At 38.7% G+C, this 14375-nt stretch overlaps 1 protein-coding gene and 1 long non-coding RNA gene across 3 annotated transcripts in view; both read left to right on the forward strand.

The window, feature by feature from the left end:
* Positions 1–14375, forward strand: part of LOC132848919 (immunoglobulin superfamily member 1-like) — a 324244-nt gene that overhangs the window by 75559 nt on the left and 234310 nt on the right. The window contains exon 11 of one of the 2 annotated variants that reach the window (XM_060875012.1): positions 6730–7002. The exons of the other annotated variant lie outside the window; for it this stretch is intronic. Coding sequence (XP_060730995.1) covers positions 6730–7002 — 273 coding nt within the window. The remainder of the gene's footprint in view (positions 1–6729; positions 7003–14375) is intronic. 2 annotated transcript variants of the gene reach the window in all.
* Positions 606–4991, forward strand: LOC132848946 (uncharacterized). Its single transcript, XR_009648790.1, has 3 exons — positions 606–661; positions 1344–1385; positions 4741–4991. It is a non-coding gene; the product is annotated as an uncharacterized LOC132848946 (long non-coding RNA).

Raw genomic sequence — 14375 nt, forward strand, 5'->3', positions numbered from 1 at the left:
TAGCTTAAATTATGACATTTATTGAGGAATTATGGTCTTAAATGATACATTATTACTTGCTGCCACAAACATGCCCCTAAACACAAAGAGCTCAGTATAGAAATAACAATATTATTTCAGGAACAAGTTCAATAACTAGATCGTCCGTTCCTGCACTTTGACCTCTGCCTTAAATTATGATAAAGCTCGTTTTTATTAAAAAATACATAATTCACTCACCTGTTTCCTGTCTCATCAGAAACAGACAGATATAACACACAGACAACAACATTCAGAGCTTTTGACCATAAAACAATATATTTGGTCCCTCAGAGAACTCATGTCTCATTTCAGGCCCTGGGCTCACAGCTCTAACAGTAAAACTGATGATCTGTATTAAAAAAAACACACACAGCAGTTTTTTTCCTGTTCACTTACATGCTGACCAGTTGCTGTTATTAATGTTACCAAAACCAAGACTTTTTAGTCCCAGAAACCACAACATCTCTCTTTCTCTCTCTCTCTCTCTGACACTCTGTCTCTCTCTCCCTCTGTCTCTGAAGTGTGAAAGGTTTAAAAGTACAGGAAGTGTCGAGGCATTAACACAGACACTTGTCGTTCAGTCAGTCAGACAGTCATCAGTTGGACAGGATGGAGCTCCGTCCACTCTGTGTGATGTTCTGTGAGTAAATGTTTTCTGTGAGTCTTCATTAGTGGTGAATTAAGTTTTGTTTTAACCAAATGATTGTTTGAACAAACCTAATTTCATCTTCTGTGTGATTATTTAATTTGTCTATAGCTAAAGTCTGATATTGAATTTAATGTGAAATTGTATGTTTAGCTTTGAGCCAATTGATTTAATTTTTGTAACAAACACTGTTTTCAGTAATTGTATCCTGGTGTCTCTCACATGGGCAGAACATTACAGCTGATTATTTTAACTGCTGTTATACATTCATACACTGTATTTGTTTAGATCTTTTCTGCACTCCGTAAAAAGAATAATCTTGATCTTGATCTTGTCTTGTAATAATCATGATCTTGTAGATGTACAATGTGGGAGGAGACTGTGCCAAGCAAAGAGGAAATCAAGTGTCAGTTTCTAAATGAATGATATTTATATTAATAGCCATGACACTGGGTTTAACAACAGAACAGACTGGATGCTGTTTTTAATATATCTGTTTGGGGTTTAAGCAAACAGGAATCAAACAGTACAAGAATTAATATTAATGAGCTACATCACACCACGTCACACCACACTGCTGTTCATTATATTATTATCATCATAATAACTGAACACCAACAAGTGTTTTAGCTCTAAATGAACCTTAACTAATGTCTGTTTCTCTCTCTACCTTTAGTGCTGACTGAACTCATCCTCTGTACACAAACAGGTGATTTAGGTAAGTTTAATTTATTAACCTTTTTTATTAATTCAAATGATTACAAGTGACACATGTAATGTTAAACTGAGACCAGTGGAATGTAATGAATCTTTCTGATGTGTCAAAGACTCAGTGGTGTTGTGAGGGTGGGGCTTCGGGGGCTTAAGCCCCTCATGTACTGTCAAAAGTCCCTGGTCTTTTGAGGACTGAAAACATTTTACACCACAAATAAAGTACAAGATTTACAAGTGCAATAAACCCGTATGTCCGTTAGCGCTTATTTTACACGTTCATTCCGCTATGCGCTGTTTTTAAACTTAGTGTCGAGCTGTTAAACAGAACAGTTCCTATTCTGGTCAGCAGGTGGCACTGTTGTTAGTATACGGCCATTGCACAGTCGTCATTCATTCATTCATTCAATCAGTAAAAGAGTTGGTGAGGTAATAATAATGCAACTGTTCTGCCAAATTGAACAGTTTTAACGTCAGTTTGTAAGTTTTCACCTCTGCTAAAATTAAATAACCTTAATCAATTAAATGTATTTTTACATCATAAATACATTAATACACTTTTGTTATTTGATTAGTTAGTTTAGGAGATAGGGCACTCATGAGGTATTTTTTCTTTCAAATTTGAATTTTTAGTTGCTTAGAGTTGGAAAATGACACTCGCATGTGTTTTAAAAATAAAACAATGAAAGAAATTAAAGTTTGTAATTAATAAATAAATTAATATGATTTTAACCTTTATTTTAATCAGATCAAGCATCAAACGTCAGTCAGTGATGATCAGCAGCAGCCAGAAGATATACCAAACCTTTCACCAAACCTGTCACCAAACCCTGTCTTGACTGTTTTATTTTTCAAAATATTAGCTGCAAGCAAACATTAAAACTATTTATTTGACATGTATCCCAGATTTGTACATCATATATACTACTTTGTAGATCAGTCTGTGATGATAGGAGAAGAAAAGATTTTTATATATCTGGAGATGATGTGGGGGGCACGGTGGCTTAGTGGTTAGCACGTTCGCCTCACACCTCCAGGGTCGGGGTTCGATTCCCGCCTCCGCCTTGTGTGTGTGGAGTTTGCATGTTCTCCCCGTGCCACGGGGGTTTCCTCCCCTGGTCCAAAGACGTGCATGGTAGGTTGATTGGCATCTCTGTGCCCTGCGATGGGTTGGCACTCCGTCCAGGGTGTATCCTGCCTTGATGCTCAATGACGCCTGAGATAGGCACAGGCTCCCGTGACCCGAGGTAGTTCGGATAAGTGGTAGGAGATGAATGAATGAATGGAGATGATGTAGGGAGAGCTTCGAAAAGATAAAGATAACCTGGGGGTAAAAAGATGACGGAGTAACCTTGAAAGAGGCCCTGAACAAGTGAAACTTGACCAATATTCAATGACTTTATTTTAAGTTTTAGATGAGGTTTTTTCATAGTAAATGGTATGACAATATTCCGTGGTTGTTGAGTCCATGAGTTTTCAGTAGAAAAGATGCAGCATTTTGTTGTTGCTGTCTGTTTGGAAAGCAACATGTTCAAACATTCAACATATTTATTTAGAGAACATGAAATAAAAACACTGTTCATGCTTCCAGCATGGTGTCATGGCAAGGCTACAAAAGTGCAATAGAGCCTAGTGATATACAGTATGCAACTGAAATCCAGGAAAGTCATGAATAGCTACATTGAATTGATCCAATAACAGGATTTCTAGCAAGGTAAGGTATACCATTTCGAGGGCACAGTGAAAAAGAGACCAGTAAAAAATCAAGGACATTTTTGCCTTGAAAGCGTTTACACTTTTTTCAACACCTTTCTTATAAACCATGAGAAGCTGATTGCTGTACAGAAACAACTTGGTCTGCATGTATTACCTGCTCTAGGCCAGAGAAACCCAGAGGGGCAAGTTGAATGTAAAACACTGCAGAGAAATAACAGAGACACATTTATGCTGTGAGCTCTTGCAATGTTTAATGAACTCTCTTTTCAAATAAAGTCCATATTTGTACCAGTGACTCAATAGCTCATCAATGTGAACAAATACACTACATCATATATTCTAAATAAATGTAAATAATCACATCATATGATATTCATCACCACATTCACATTATAAATTGGAATTTAAATGACAACTGTTTCCATTTACTTTACTCACATATTCACAGTTCTCATAATCATGAACAAAGCATAAGTACCTATTACCTCTTTTCATTAAACAGGCTTTAAACACGCCATTTTGTTTCACGTTATTTGTCACATGCGCGCCGCCATTTTGGCTCTAACTCAAATACACATGCCTCCATTTTGGCTCTGACCCAAATACACATTAATCTCACATAAGTCATTTTGAACTCACAATCCATATATACTCTTTAAACACATTTACGAACTCACTTTGTGTCCATATCAGCTTATCCTTTTCTGTTTCTTTGCACATTCGTTCATGAATTTAACAAAACTAACAAAATAACTTTTTTTAAACCAAAGTAATTAACAGCTTGCATCTGTTAATGTAGTGCTAGAAAATTACAGCGCTGTCTTACTCGGAAATAAAACGGAAATAAAATCACCATAAATCATCATGAATGCGATTTTCTAGTTTTTTTTGGTTCGTTCCAACGGTCAGACATGTATTTATCATTGAGTTCAGAGAAAATTTAAGGTTTTGATATTAAGATAATCTACTTTTTCAAAATATAATGCATAGTGCAATTATTAGTTACATTCTTCCACTTGAGTAAACTTCAAATGAACAATCGCTACTTACTTTAGCCTACTGCATGCAAAATTGCTACAATGGTGTGACAGATTCAGATTCAATTTATTTTATTTAATGCCATGTCAGCAATGAAAGCTATTTTCATGGCAAAAATTCAATTACAAAAACACAAATATCATGTAAATACAAAATATATATATATATATATATAAACAGCAAGTCATATTATACAATTTTTTTTTAATTAACATACGATAAAAAAATCCAAAACCTTTTCAGGCATAATGTCAAGTGGAGTAACTTGATAAAAGAGCATTCTGCTTGTGTTAAGTCCAGGACAATCTAATAAAATATGTTTGACAGATAATGGAATCTTACAAAATATACATAAAGTTGGTTCTTCGCCTTTAAGCAAAAAAAGCATGGATCAATTTTTAATTTCCTTATTAAGAGTTTTGGAATCTACAAACATTGTCGGTTTTCCTAACTGTCAACAACTAATGAATAACTAGCATAGGTTAGCTGAGGTTGTAAACCAAGGACTGAAACAAACCAACGTAACCAGAAATATAATTTCATATCATTCAATATCATAAAACACATACTCACTTGTGAAATGTAATCCTTTGCTGTCTGTTTTTTAGATTTTGTTCGTTTGAACATCCATACGCAGCATAATAGTCTGGCATCGTCCATGAATTCGAAGTACAAGACCCCTGTTCCAAGATGGCGGCGGTTATGACCCCAAGGTGACATCTGGGTGTAGATATCTATGGATGTTGCACTGCACTACAATCTAGAACTTGTGCAGAAGAATATTTGTGGTAAACCATTATCTAGCAAAAAAGAAAGAGGATGGAAGCATTCCAGATATTCTCATTGTATATCGCCTGCTGTGACATTTTTCCCACTCTCAAAACATTGCAGGTTTCACTAACACTTCCTTTCAGCAGCTGTTCATGTGAACAATCATTTAGTGCCCTCATATGTCTGCACACACGGTTAAGGTGAAACATGGTTCAGGAAAGACTCCACAGCCTTGCCGTCTTGTCAATTGAAAAATAACCTGTTTATTAAATTGAGCCTGGAAGAGTAATCGACAGCTTTGCTACACTCCACTTAAAATGAAATTGGCAGAAAAATAAAATAAAACTGAGACAAAAAGACAGACATAACTCTTTATAGACAAAGGACATAAGAGACAACACAGTGTATTTTTTATACTGTGTTTGAATTTCTTTTTAAATGTTTTAACATATAGTAGTGTACCATATTGTTGATTTGGTATCTCTAATTACATATTAAATGTATTTGATGTTTTGAAAATCATTCTCTGTTGTCTTAGTGAGTCAGTCTCAGAGATATCTATCTGTGTGTGTGTGTGTGTGTGTGTGTGTGAGAGAGAGAGAGAGAGAGAGAGAGAGAGAGAGAGAGAGAGAGAGAGAAATTTTATTGAATGTTTATAAAAAGTGGTAAATATGCATGGAGAGAGAGAGAGAAATTTTATTGAATGTTTATAAAAAGTGGTAAATATGCATGGAAACTATTTCACAAGTGACATATGCCCTGTTAAACTGAGACCATGGAATGTACTGAATCTTTCTTATTAAAAAAATTACTTTACTGTTTATAAATGCCATGTTCATGAATGTCATTAAAATGTTTTTGTGCAGATAGCTCCACTTGAGATCTAATAAATTCCCAGTCTCATTGATTGCATTGCTGACCTCTTGTTTAGTCTTAGGGGATTTTCACACCTGACTAGTTTGGAGCGTTTGTTTCAGAACCATTTTCTCCCTAGGTTCGGTTCCTTAGCAAAATAAAAAAACAGAAATTGTGCTTGTATCGACATCAAAACAGGTTGCAGAAGAACTCTGGAGCATTTTATTGTGGTGAGAAAACAATCCAACTAATGAAGCAACCTGCCAAACACAGCAATGCATAAAGAGAACTGTGTCACTTTACCTAGCATGTTTGGTTAGCTAACAGCAGGCATCATGAATAGTGGGTTATTGTATCTGGTAGATCTTCAGTGACAAAGAATTCTGTACATGAGCTTCTGATCTACTTTCTGTCTGAACTCTTACTGAAACTGCTCTGACATTATGCTTTGTACTGTAACCATTCTGAGAAGTACAGGAGGTATTACATTGCACCAGGAGATCAAAACATGTCGTCTGAGCTCATGTGTGGAGTTATCAGCAAGTTAAACTGAAATTATATATTGGCAATATAATCTGTGTGTGTATCAATTCAGTACAGTTGTAAAAAGACAATCAAATCAAAATATTTATACTCAGTCACCCGATCTGTATCTTTTACAGTATGTGCAGTTTCTTGTTTACTTGCTGACATTCAGAATTTCTCAAGATGTCTTGTCTTATTAAAATAAACAGGATTTATAAACACAAAGTAATTCAGACAATACATTGTGTTGAAAATACAATTTGTACAGAATCCTGATTATTTTTAGGTCCGAGTCTGTATTAAAATTGTGATCTACATTTACTTCATCAGTGGTGATTGTTGTCTGACAGAGTTTCATCATTTACATGTGAGCTGATATACTGTATCTACACTCTGAATGGTTATCTACAGAATAGAAACAGTAATGATTTGTTTGTTTCTTACAGAGAGTCCTAAACCTACAGTGACTATAAACCCTGATACTCAGGTGTTCATGGGAGAGACTGTGACTTTCAAGTGTGATGTACAGAAAGGAAGAGACACTGAGTGGACGTACGAGTGGTTTTGGGACAGTAACGCATACCCATATCCCACAACAAATGAGTTCAGCATCAGCTATGTTACAGTCTCACATCGTGGTCAATACACCTGCAGAGGGAGGAGGACAAGTGACTCTCAGATGTCAGAGATGAGTGATCCTGTTACACTCTCTGTATCAGGTGAGTCTGTTAATGAATGTTATAACTGTAGAAAAGGTTTCACTAGTTTTTGATTTTGTCTCAGTTTTTGTCATAAAAAAAAAACAAATTCTCATTATGATGATTTTAGGGCTGCTTCAATTTTGCTTTACATTTTCTTATTTTAAAATAACTGAATCTTTTCTTAAATAAAGAATCACTACAACATATTAGATATTCTGATGCTGTGACATTTTTCTTGGGCTATTACTCAAATTGTTAGAAAGAAACCTGACATTTATGAGCCACACATAATTCTTCACCTAACATTTAATCTGAATGTGTTATGAATTTATATTGAAAATAGATTTCAAAGTTTCACTGCTGTGATTTAACAGAAAAGATTTAAATGATTGAAGGGAATTTTAAATTAACACGAATGTCTACAGTATGGCTCAGGATTTTAAATGCAAATTATGAACATCATCAAAAGCAATTTAACAGTTTGATCTTCATTTTAATTCTATTTATTCAATGTACTGCATATAAACTATGTAAAAATGTAACAATGCAAATTTTAATACAACACTATCTACACTGCATACATAATTATTAGGGTATTTATGTTTGTCATGAATAATTTTACTTTTGAAGAAATACACTGCTAATAGTTATTTTTTTTATTTCATTTTACAAAACATCTTTAACAAATAAAGTGAGATCTGTCTCTCCCAGGAGAATTAGAACTTTCTCAAATATCTGTGTGTACAGTTATTACACTATTATATTATTATAAGGATTTTCTCCACTTATTTCAAAGTGAAATATCAAACAAGAAAAGTGTAAACAGATCAATAATGGAAAACAAAATACAGCTTCAAATAAATAATGTTTTTGGCTTTTCATAGTATTCAGTTTCCAGTATAGACATCCTTCTTTTCAGTGTCGTTCATGAGCCTCTCATCCATAGAAATAGTGTCTTTATTTGTTCATGACTTATTTTAGCTGAAACAGACACCACAGCCTCCCAGATACTGTTCAGAGATCTATATTATTTTCCCTCACTGTAAATCTCACACTTGAGAAGAGCTCTGTTGGGTTTAAATCAGGTGAGGAAGAGGAACAGGTCATTATTCTGTCATCTTTGAAGCCTTTCCTGACAAACCAAACAGCTGAGTACTTGGATACATGTGATGGATTATATGTGCATTAATGATGTTTTTATTAAAAGTGTAAATAAGCAGGTGATTAAAGTAGACTGGGAAATACAGAATGTTATTTTGTATAATATCTACAGTATGGCTCAGGATTTTAAAATGCAAATTATGAACATCATCAAAAGCAATTTAACAGTTTGATCTTCATTTTAATTCTATTTATTCAATGTACTGCATATAAGCTATGTAAAAAAGTAACAACAATGCAATTTTTCAAACAAAACTATTTACACTGCATACATAATTATTAGGGTATTTATGTTTGTCATGAGTTTGTTTTACTTTTGAAAAAATACACTGCTAAAAGTGTACATGTTTAACTAAAAAGTACGATCTGTCTCTCCCATGAGAATTAGAACTCAAATATATGTGTACAGATTACACTATTACATTACAGACTATTACATTAGATGTTACATTAGACGATTACAGACTATTATAAATGATTTTCTCCACTTATTTCAAAAATATCAAACAAGAAAAGTTTAAACAAATCAATAATAAAAATCAAAATACAGCATCAAATAAATTATGATGATAAATAAATAATGTTTTGGCTTTACATAATATTCAGTGTCCAGTATAGACATCCTTCTTTTCAGTGACTTTCATGAGCCTCTCATCCATAGAAATAGTGTCTTTATTTGTTTATGACTTATTTTAGCTGAAGCAGACACCACAGCCTCCCATATATTGGAATTAGATGTAAATGCATGGATAACATAAAAAGGGGTTTATTAAGGAAATAAATCTGCAAATACATGGAAAATGCTAGGGAGACTAGGCAAAAAAAAAAAAAAAAAACAGGAAACATGACATACAAAAGCACACAAAAATAAAAGCACATGGCACAAGACGAATCTTGCCAGAACATCCCCCTGGTCTTTAGACAGGAAAAAAGTCCAAGCCGTCCATAACAAGTCAGGACGAGAGGAACAAGGTTTAAACCCCAATGGACACACAGAGAGATCAAAACCGGAAACCCAAACTAGATCAAAACCAGAAATCCACAGAGAAGAATTCTGAAAGGGTGAAACAAGACAGAGTCAAAGGGCAAAACAAGGTCAAAAACAGAAAATAGATCCGTTTAACCAAAATAAATAAATAAACAAAAAAATCTCAGGGCACTAAAGGCACAGAATAACCCAACAACGTGTGGAAAGGTACACAGCTATATATACCGGTAGCAATGAGTGTGGAAGATAGAGAACAGGGGTGCCAGCACTTCCGCAAAGAGGATGTCGAGGCAAGATCAAAACTCCACGTTGGCATTCCGAAGTATAAGAGTGAATAATTCATGTGACAAATCTAAAATAAAAACTTTGAAGGGAAAAAATTATTAATCTGTTGGATTATACACCAAACGTCCATACTGCACCTTTGAGCAAGGCTCTTAACCGTAAATTGCTCAGTTGTATAAAAATAAACTAAATAATAAATAAATAAATAATGACTAAAATATAAGTGAAATGAAATAAAACTAGATAAATGTATTTACTCTGGGTTACGTATAATTTACATTTGTTTACATTTTGGTACATTGATGGCAACCATGTTAGGGTCTTTTTTTTCCCAGTGAACACAGAGACTCTGTAAAACTTTCCTCAAATGTTCCTCAATGACCTCAATGTGTAAATATTGCAAATTATCTAAAACACAATTGTTGCGGGCCTGATTCAGATCTTGGGGCCTAATTTGGTTCTTGGGGCTGTTGAGACCAAAAACCCAGTGGTTATTTCTCTCACACTAGAGCAACAAACAAAAAAGCATGTGGTACCGTATTCCAGGTTTGCAGGTTATCCAACAATTGCGACTTGTCCATCTGTCTCTGTCCACTAGCAGTTAACCACATACATGATGAATGAAATGCCCCACAACTCTGGTTAAATGAGGCACTGATAGATTATATGTGTATTAAATGTTGTTTTATGTCAAGTGTTGAGGATGCAGAAAATAGGGGTAGGTGGAGAGAGATGATTTGCTGTGGTGACCCCTGAAGGGAATAGCCGGAAGAAGAAGAAGAAGAAATGTTGTTTTATGTTATAAATGTGTAAATATGCAGGTGATTATGGTAGACTGGAAACACAGAATGTTACTTAGACCTCTTAGAACTTATTAGCTATTCTGATTGTAGTGACACATTTTTACTGAGTTGTCATATTCTGCCTGCTCACTCGGCTGTGAAACGGCCACTTCCGGGGCGGCAGCCATCTTGGCCGTGGCACTTCCGGCCTTTTTGGATTCAGGAGCTGACTCACAATTCATGGACCGTGAACTGGTACGTCAACTGGGCATCGAGACTGAACGGTTGCGCCATGTGCACTTGACGTTCGAGCCCTGGATGGTCATATCCTCAATCAGGCCACTCATCGCACCAAGCTGCTCCATGTCATCATAGCAGAGCATTATCACTAGAGGCTGTCATTTCTGGTCGATGCTTCCCCTCAGACACCTGTCATGTTGGGCTTCCCTTGGCTTTGCCAACACAATCCTCATCTGGACTGGAGCAGTGGGTGTGTCCTCAAGTACTCATTGTCAATCTCACTGTCTCCAGCCTCCTGCACCCAGTTCCTCCTCTGACCTCTCCGGACCTCAGCTCAGTGCTGTCAGTTTACTGACAGTTTACTGACAGTGCTGTCAGTTTACTAACAGCACCCCCCCCACCCCCGACTATTCGATTGCACCATTGATCTCCTTCCCGGGACTTCTCCTCGTGCTCCTGGTCGTCTTTTCAGCCTCACTAGGCCAGAGAGGGAAGCCATGACTATGTAAATTCAGGAATTACTGGCTGCCGGTCTTATTTGTCCATCCTCCTCATGCCGGGTTCTTTTTTGTCGGTAAGAAGGATGGTTCACTGTGACCCTGCATTGACTATCGGGCACTTAATGCCATAACTATAAAGAACCATTACCCGCTGCCTCTTATGTCTTTAGCTTTTGAACTGCTCCAGGGGGCCACTATCTTTTCCAAACTCAATCTCTCGAACGCCTATCATTTGGTGCACATCAGGGAGGGTGCTGAGTGGAAGACTGCTTTTAACACTCCCACTGGTCACTATGAATACCGGGTCATGCCGTTCGGCCTCACTAATGCCCCGGCAGTGTTCCAGGCACCGGTAAAAGACGTACTGCGGGAAATGCTGAACCAGTATGTCTTTGTTTATCTTAATGATATACTCATCTTTTCCCGCTCTCAGGAGGAACATCAAGTGCATGTTCGGACCGTGCTGCAACGCTTGCTGGAGAATCATTTGTTTGTGAAGGCTGAGAAGTGCGAGTTTCATGTCACCCAGGCCACCTTCCTGGGGTTTGTCCTTTCAGTAGGCAGCATCCAGATGGATCTGGTTTGTATTACGGCAGTCAAGGATTGGCCGCGTCCTAGGTCACGCAAGGAGCTTCAAAGATTTTTAGGCTTTGCCAACTTTTACCGGCGGTTTATACGGGGCTTCAGTGCAGTAGCCGCTCCCCTTCATCGGCTCACCTCCACTCTTCAGACCTTCACCTGGAACTCGGAGGCTGAGCTGGCCTTTAATAGGCTCAAGGAGCTCTTCACCTCTGCCCCATATTGACTCTACCTGATCCAGCTCTCCAGTTTATCGTTGAAGTGGATGCATCTAATAAGGGAGTAGGAGCCGTTCTCTCTCAGAGGTCATCCAAGGACAATCAGGTGCACCCTTGTGCCTTCTTATCTTGCCAACTCACCCCGGCAGAAAGGAACTATGCCATTGGGGACCAGGAGCTTCTGGCTGTGAAACTCGCCCTTGAGGAGTGGTGTCACTGGTTGGAGGGGGCAAATCAACCTTTCATAGTTTGGACCGACCACCGCAACTTGGAATATCTCAGAATGGCCAAACGCCTGAACGCACACCAAGCTCGCTGGGGCCTCTTCTTTAGCTGTTTTAACTTCACCTTGTCTTATCGCCCAGGATCCAAGAACAGTAAACCAGATGCCCTTTCACGCTTACACTCCCCAGAAGAGGAAGATTATAGCACCGGAAATGTCCTTCCCACATCAGTAACTGTCCGGATTATTCAACTGGACATCAAGAGGAGGGTCCGTCAGGCCACATCTGGACAAGCCACTCCCAGCAATTGTCCTGCAAACAAACTTTTTGTTCCCAATAACCTACGCTCCCAATTTCTCCAGGGGTGTCATGTCTCGCCTTTGTTTTGTCACTCCGGTGTGTCCCGTACCTTGCCGACCATTCAACAGCGTTTCTGGTGGCCCACCCTTCGCCGGGATGTCCGCTAGTTTGTGGGGGCATGCACTGCCTGTGCTCAACATAAGAGCTCTCATACTCTACCGGCTGGGTTCCTTCGTCCACTTCCTGTCCCTCGACGACCGTGGTCTCACATTGCAGTGATTTTATTACTGGATTACCTCCCTCAGCTGGCCAGACCACCATCTTCTCTGTAATGGATGGGTTCTCTAAGATGGTGCATTTTATATCATTGCCCAAGCTCCCTACTGCCAAGGAGACTGCTCTGCTCCTCCTCCAGCACGTCTTTCGACTGCATGGCTTGCCTAGAGACATAGTCTCTGATCGAGGACCCCAGTTCACATCAGGATTTTGGCGAGAGTTTTGTCAGCTACTGGGAGCCTCAGTCAGCCAGTCGGGATTCCACCCCAGACCAATGGTCAAGTTGAACGCTGTAATTTTGGAGGGATTTGGAGGCAGGTTTCGCATCTTATGTGCTGAGCAACCTGAGTCCTGGTCCGCCAAGTTGGTATGGGTGGAGTATGACCACAACTCCTTGCCCTCCTCAGCCACAGGCATGTCCCCGTTCCAAGCCGCTTATGGCTATCAACCACCCCTTTTTACATCCTAAGAATTCAAGGCTTCTGTCACTTCTGCTCTCGCCCTAGCTAAGTGTTGTCATTACACCTGGAGAAGAGCCCGTGAGGTGCTTCATAAGTCCTCGCAGAACTATGCCTGGTGGGCTAACAGCGACCGGCGTCCGGCACCTAAGTACCATGTCAGCTAAAAGGTATGGCTATGCACCAAGGACCTTCCTATCAAACGGTCTTGCTGCAAGCTCACACCTCGCTTTGTCGGACTATTTCCCATCTCCAGGATACTCAACCCAGTAGCTGTACGTCTTAGGCTTTCTAGGAGCTTACATATACATCCCACCTTCCATGTATCTTGCCTCAAGCCCGTTCAGGCCTGTTCTTTGGTTCCCTCCTCCAGACCCCCTCCACCTGCCCGGTTCATTGACAGAGGCCCTGCATTCACTGTCTGTCGCCTCCTACTCTCCAGGCATCGTGGGAGGGGAATACAGTATCTGGTCGATTGGGAGGGCTATGGTCCTGAGGAGCGTTCTTGGGTCCCGGCTCGTCACATCCTTGACCCTGACCTCATCGCCGAGTTCCACAGATTGCATCCCGACCAGGCTGGTCGGTCGTCATGAGACGCCCATAGGAGGGAGGGTACTGTCATATTCTGCCTGCTCACTCGGCTGTGAAACGGCCACTTCCAGGGCGGCAGCCATCTTGGCCGTGGCACTTCCGTGTTTATACAACTTTATACTCCGCCAGACTTTTTATGCACGCTGACTACGGACACTCCTTGCCAGATTTTCTCATCATGTTGTAATGTTACCGCTCGTGCATGCTTTTTTCTACCCGTGAGTTTCACTTTCATTTTTGACGGATTACTGCCGGGTGTGTTCCAAATCGTGGATTTTCCTTTTTGTTCTCTTCAGGTTGGATTTATTTTTGTTTTTTGCTTCAGTGGACTAGAAGGCTTTGTGGGATTATACATTTGTTTTTCTTGAGATTTTTACTGTTTCCTGGACTCGCCTGTCTTGATTTTTCTGTCAGGTCTGTTTTTTGTTTGTGGATTCCCGTATCATATTATCTTGTTGGAGAGCCTTTTGTTTGACCTGTTATTTATGTTTTGCCCTGTGACTGTTTGCTTCTGTGTTGGTTTATCCCTGCTATTATTACCGAACATTCCCCTTATTAAAACTATTTAAGTGGAAGTCGTATGCGTTCTGCATTTTTGGGTCCATTCCCTCCCGCAACCTTACACTTAGTTATTATTTAAATTGTTACAAATATTTGACATTAATTTGACTTTGAATTCTTTACTTAATAGTCAAGATGATTCCTGTCATGATTTTAAACTTTCACTACTGTGATTTTACAGTAAACAATTAAATGACTAAGATTTTTTTTTTAAAAGGAAGAAAGATA

This window comes from Tachysurus vachellii, chromosome 7, assembly GCF_030014155.1.
Source record: "Tachysurus vachellii isolate PV-2020 chromosome 7, HZAU_Pvac_v1, whole genome shotgun sequence".
NCBI classification, from domain to species: domain Eukaryota; kingdom Metazoa; phylum Chordata; class Actinopteri; order Siluriformes; family Bagridae; genus Tachysurus; species Tachysurus vachellii.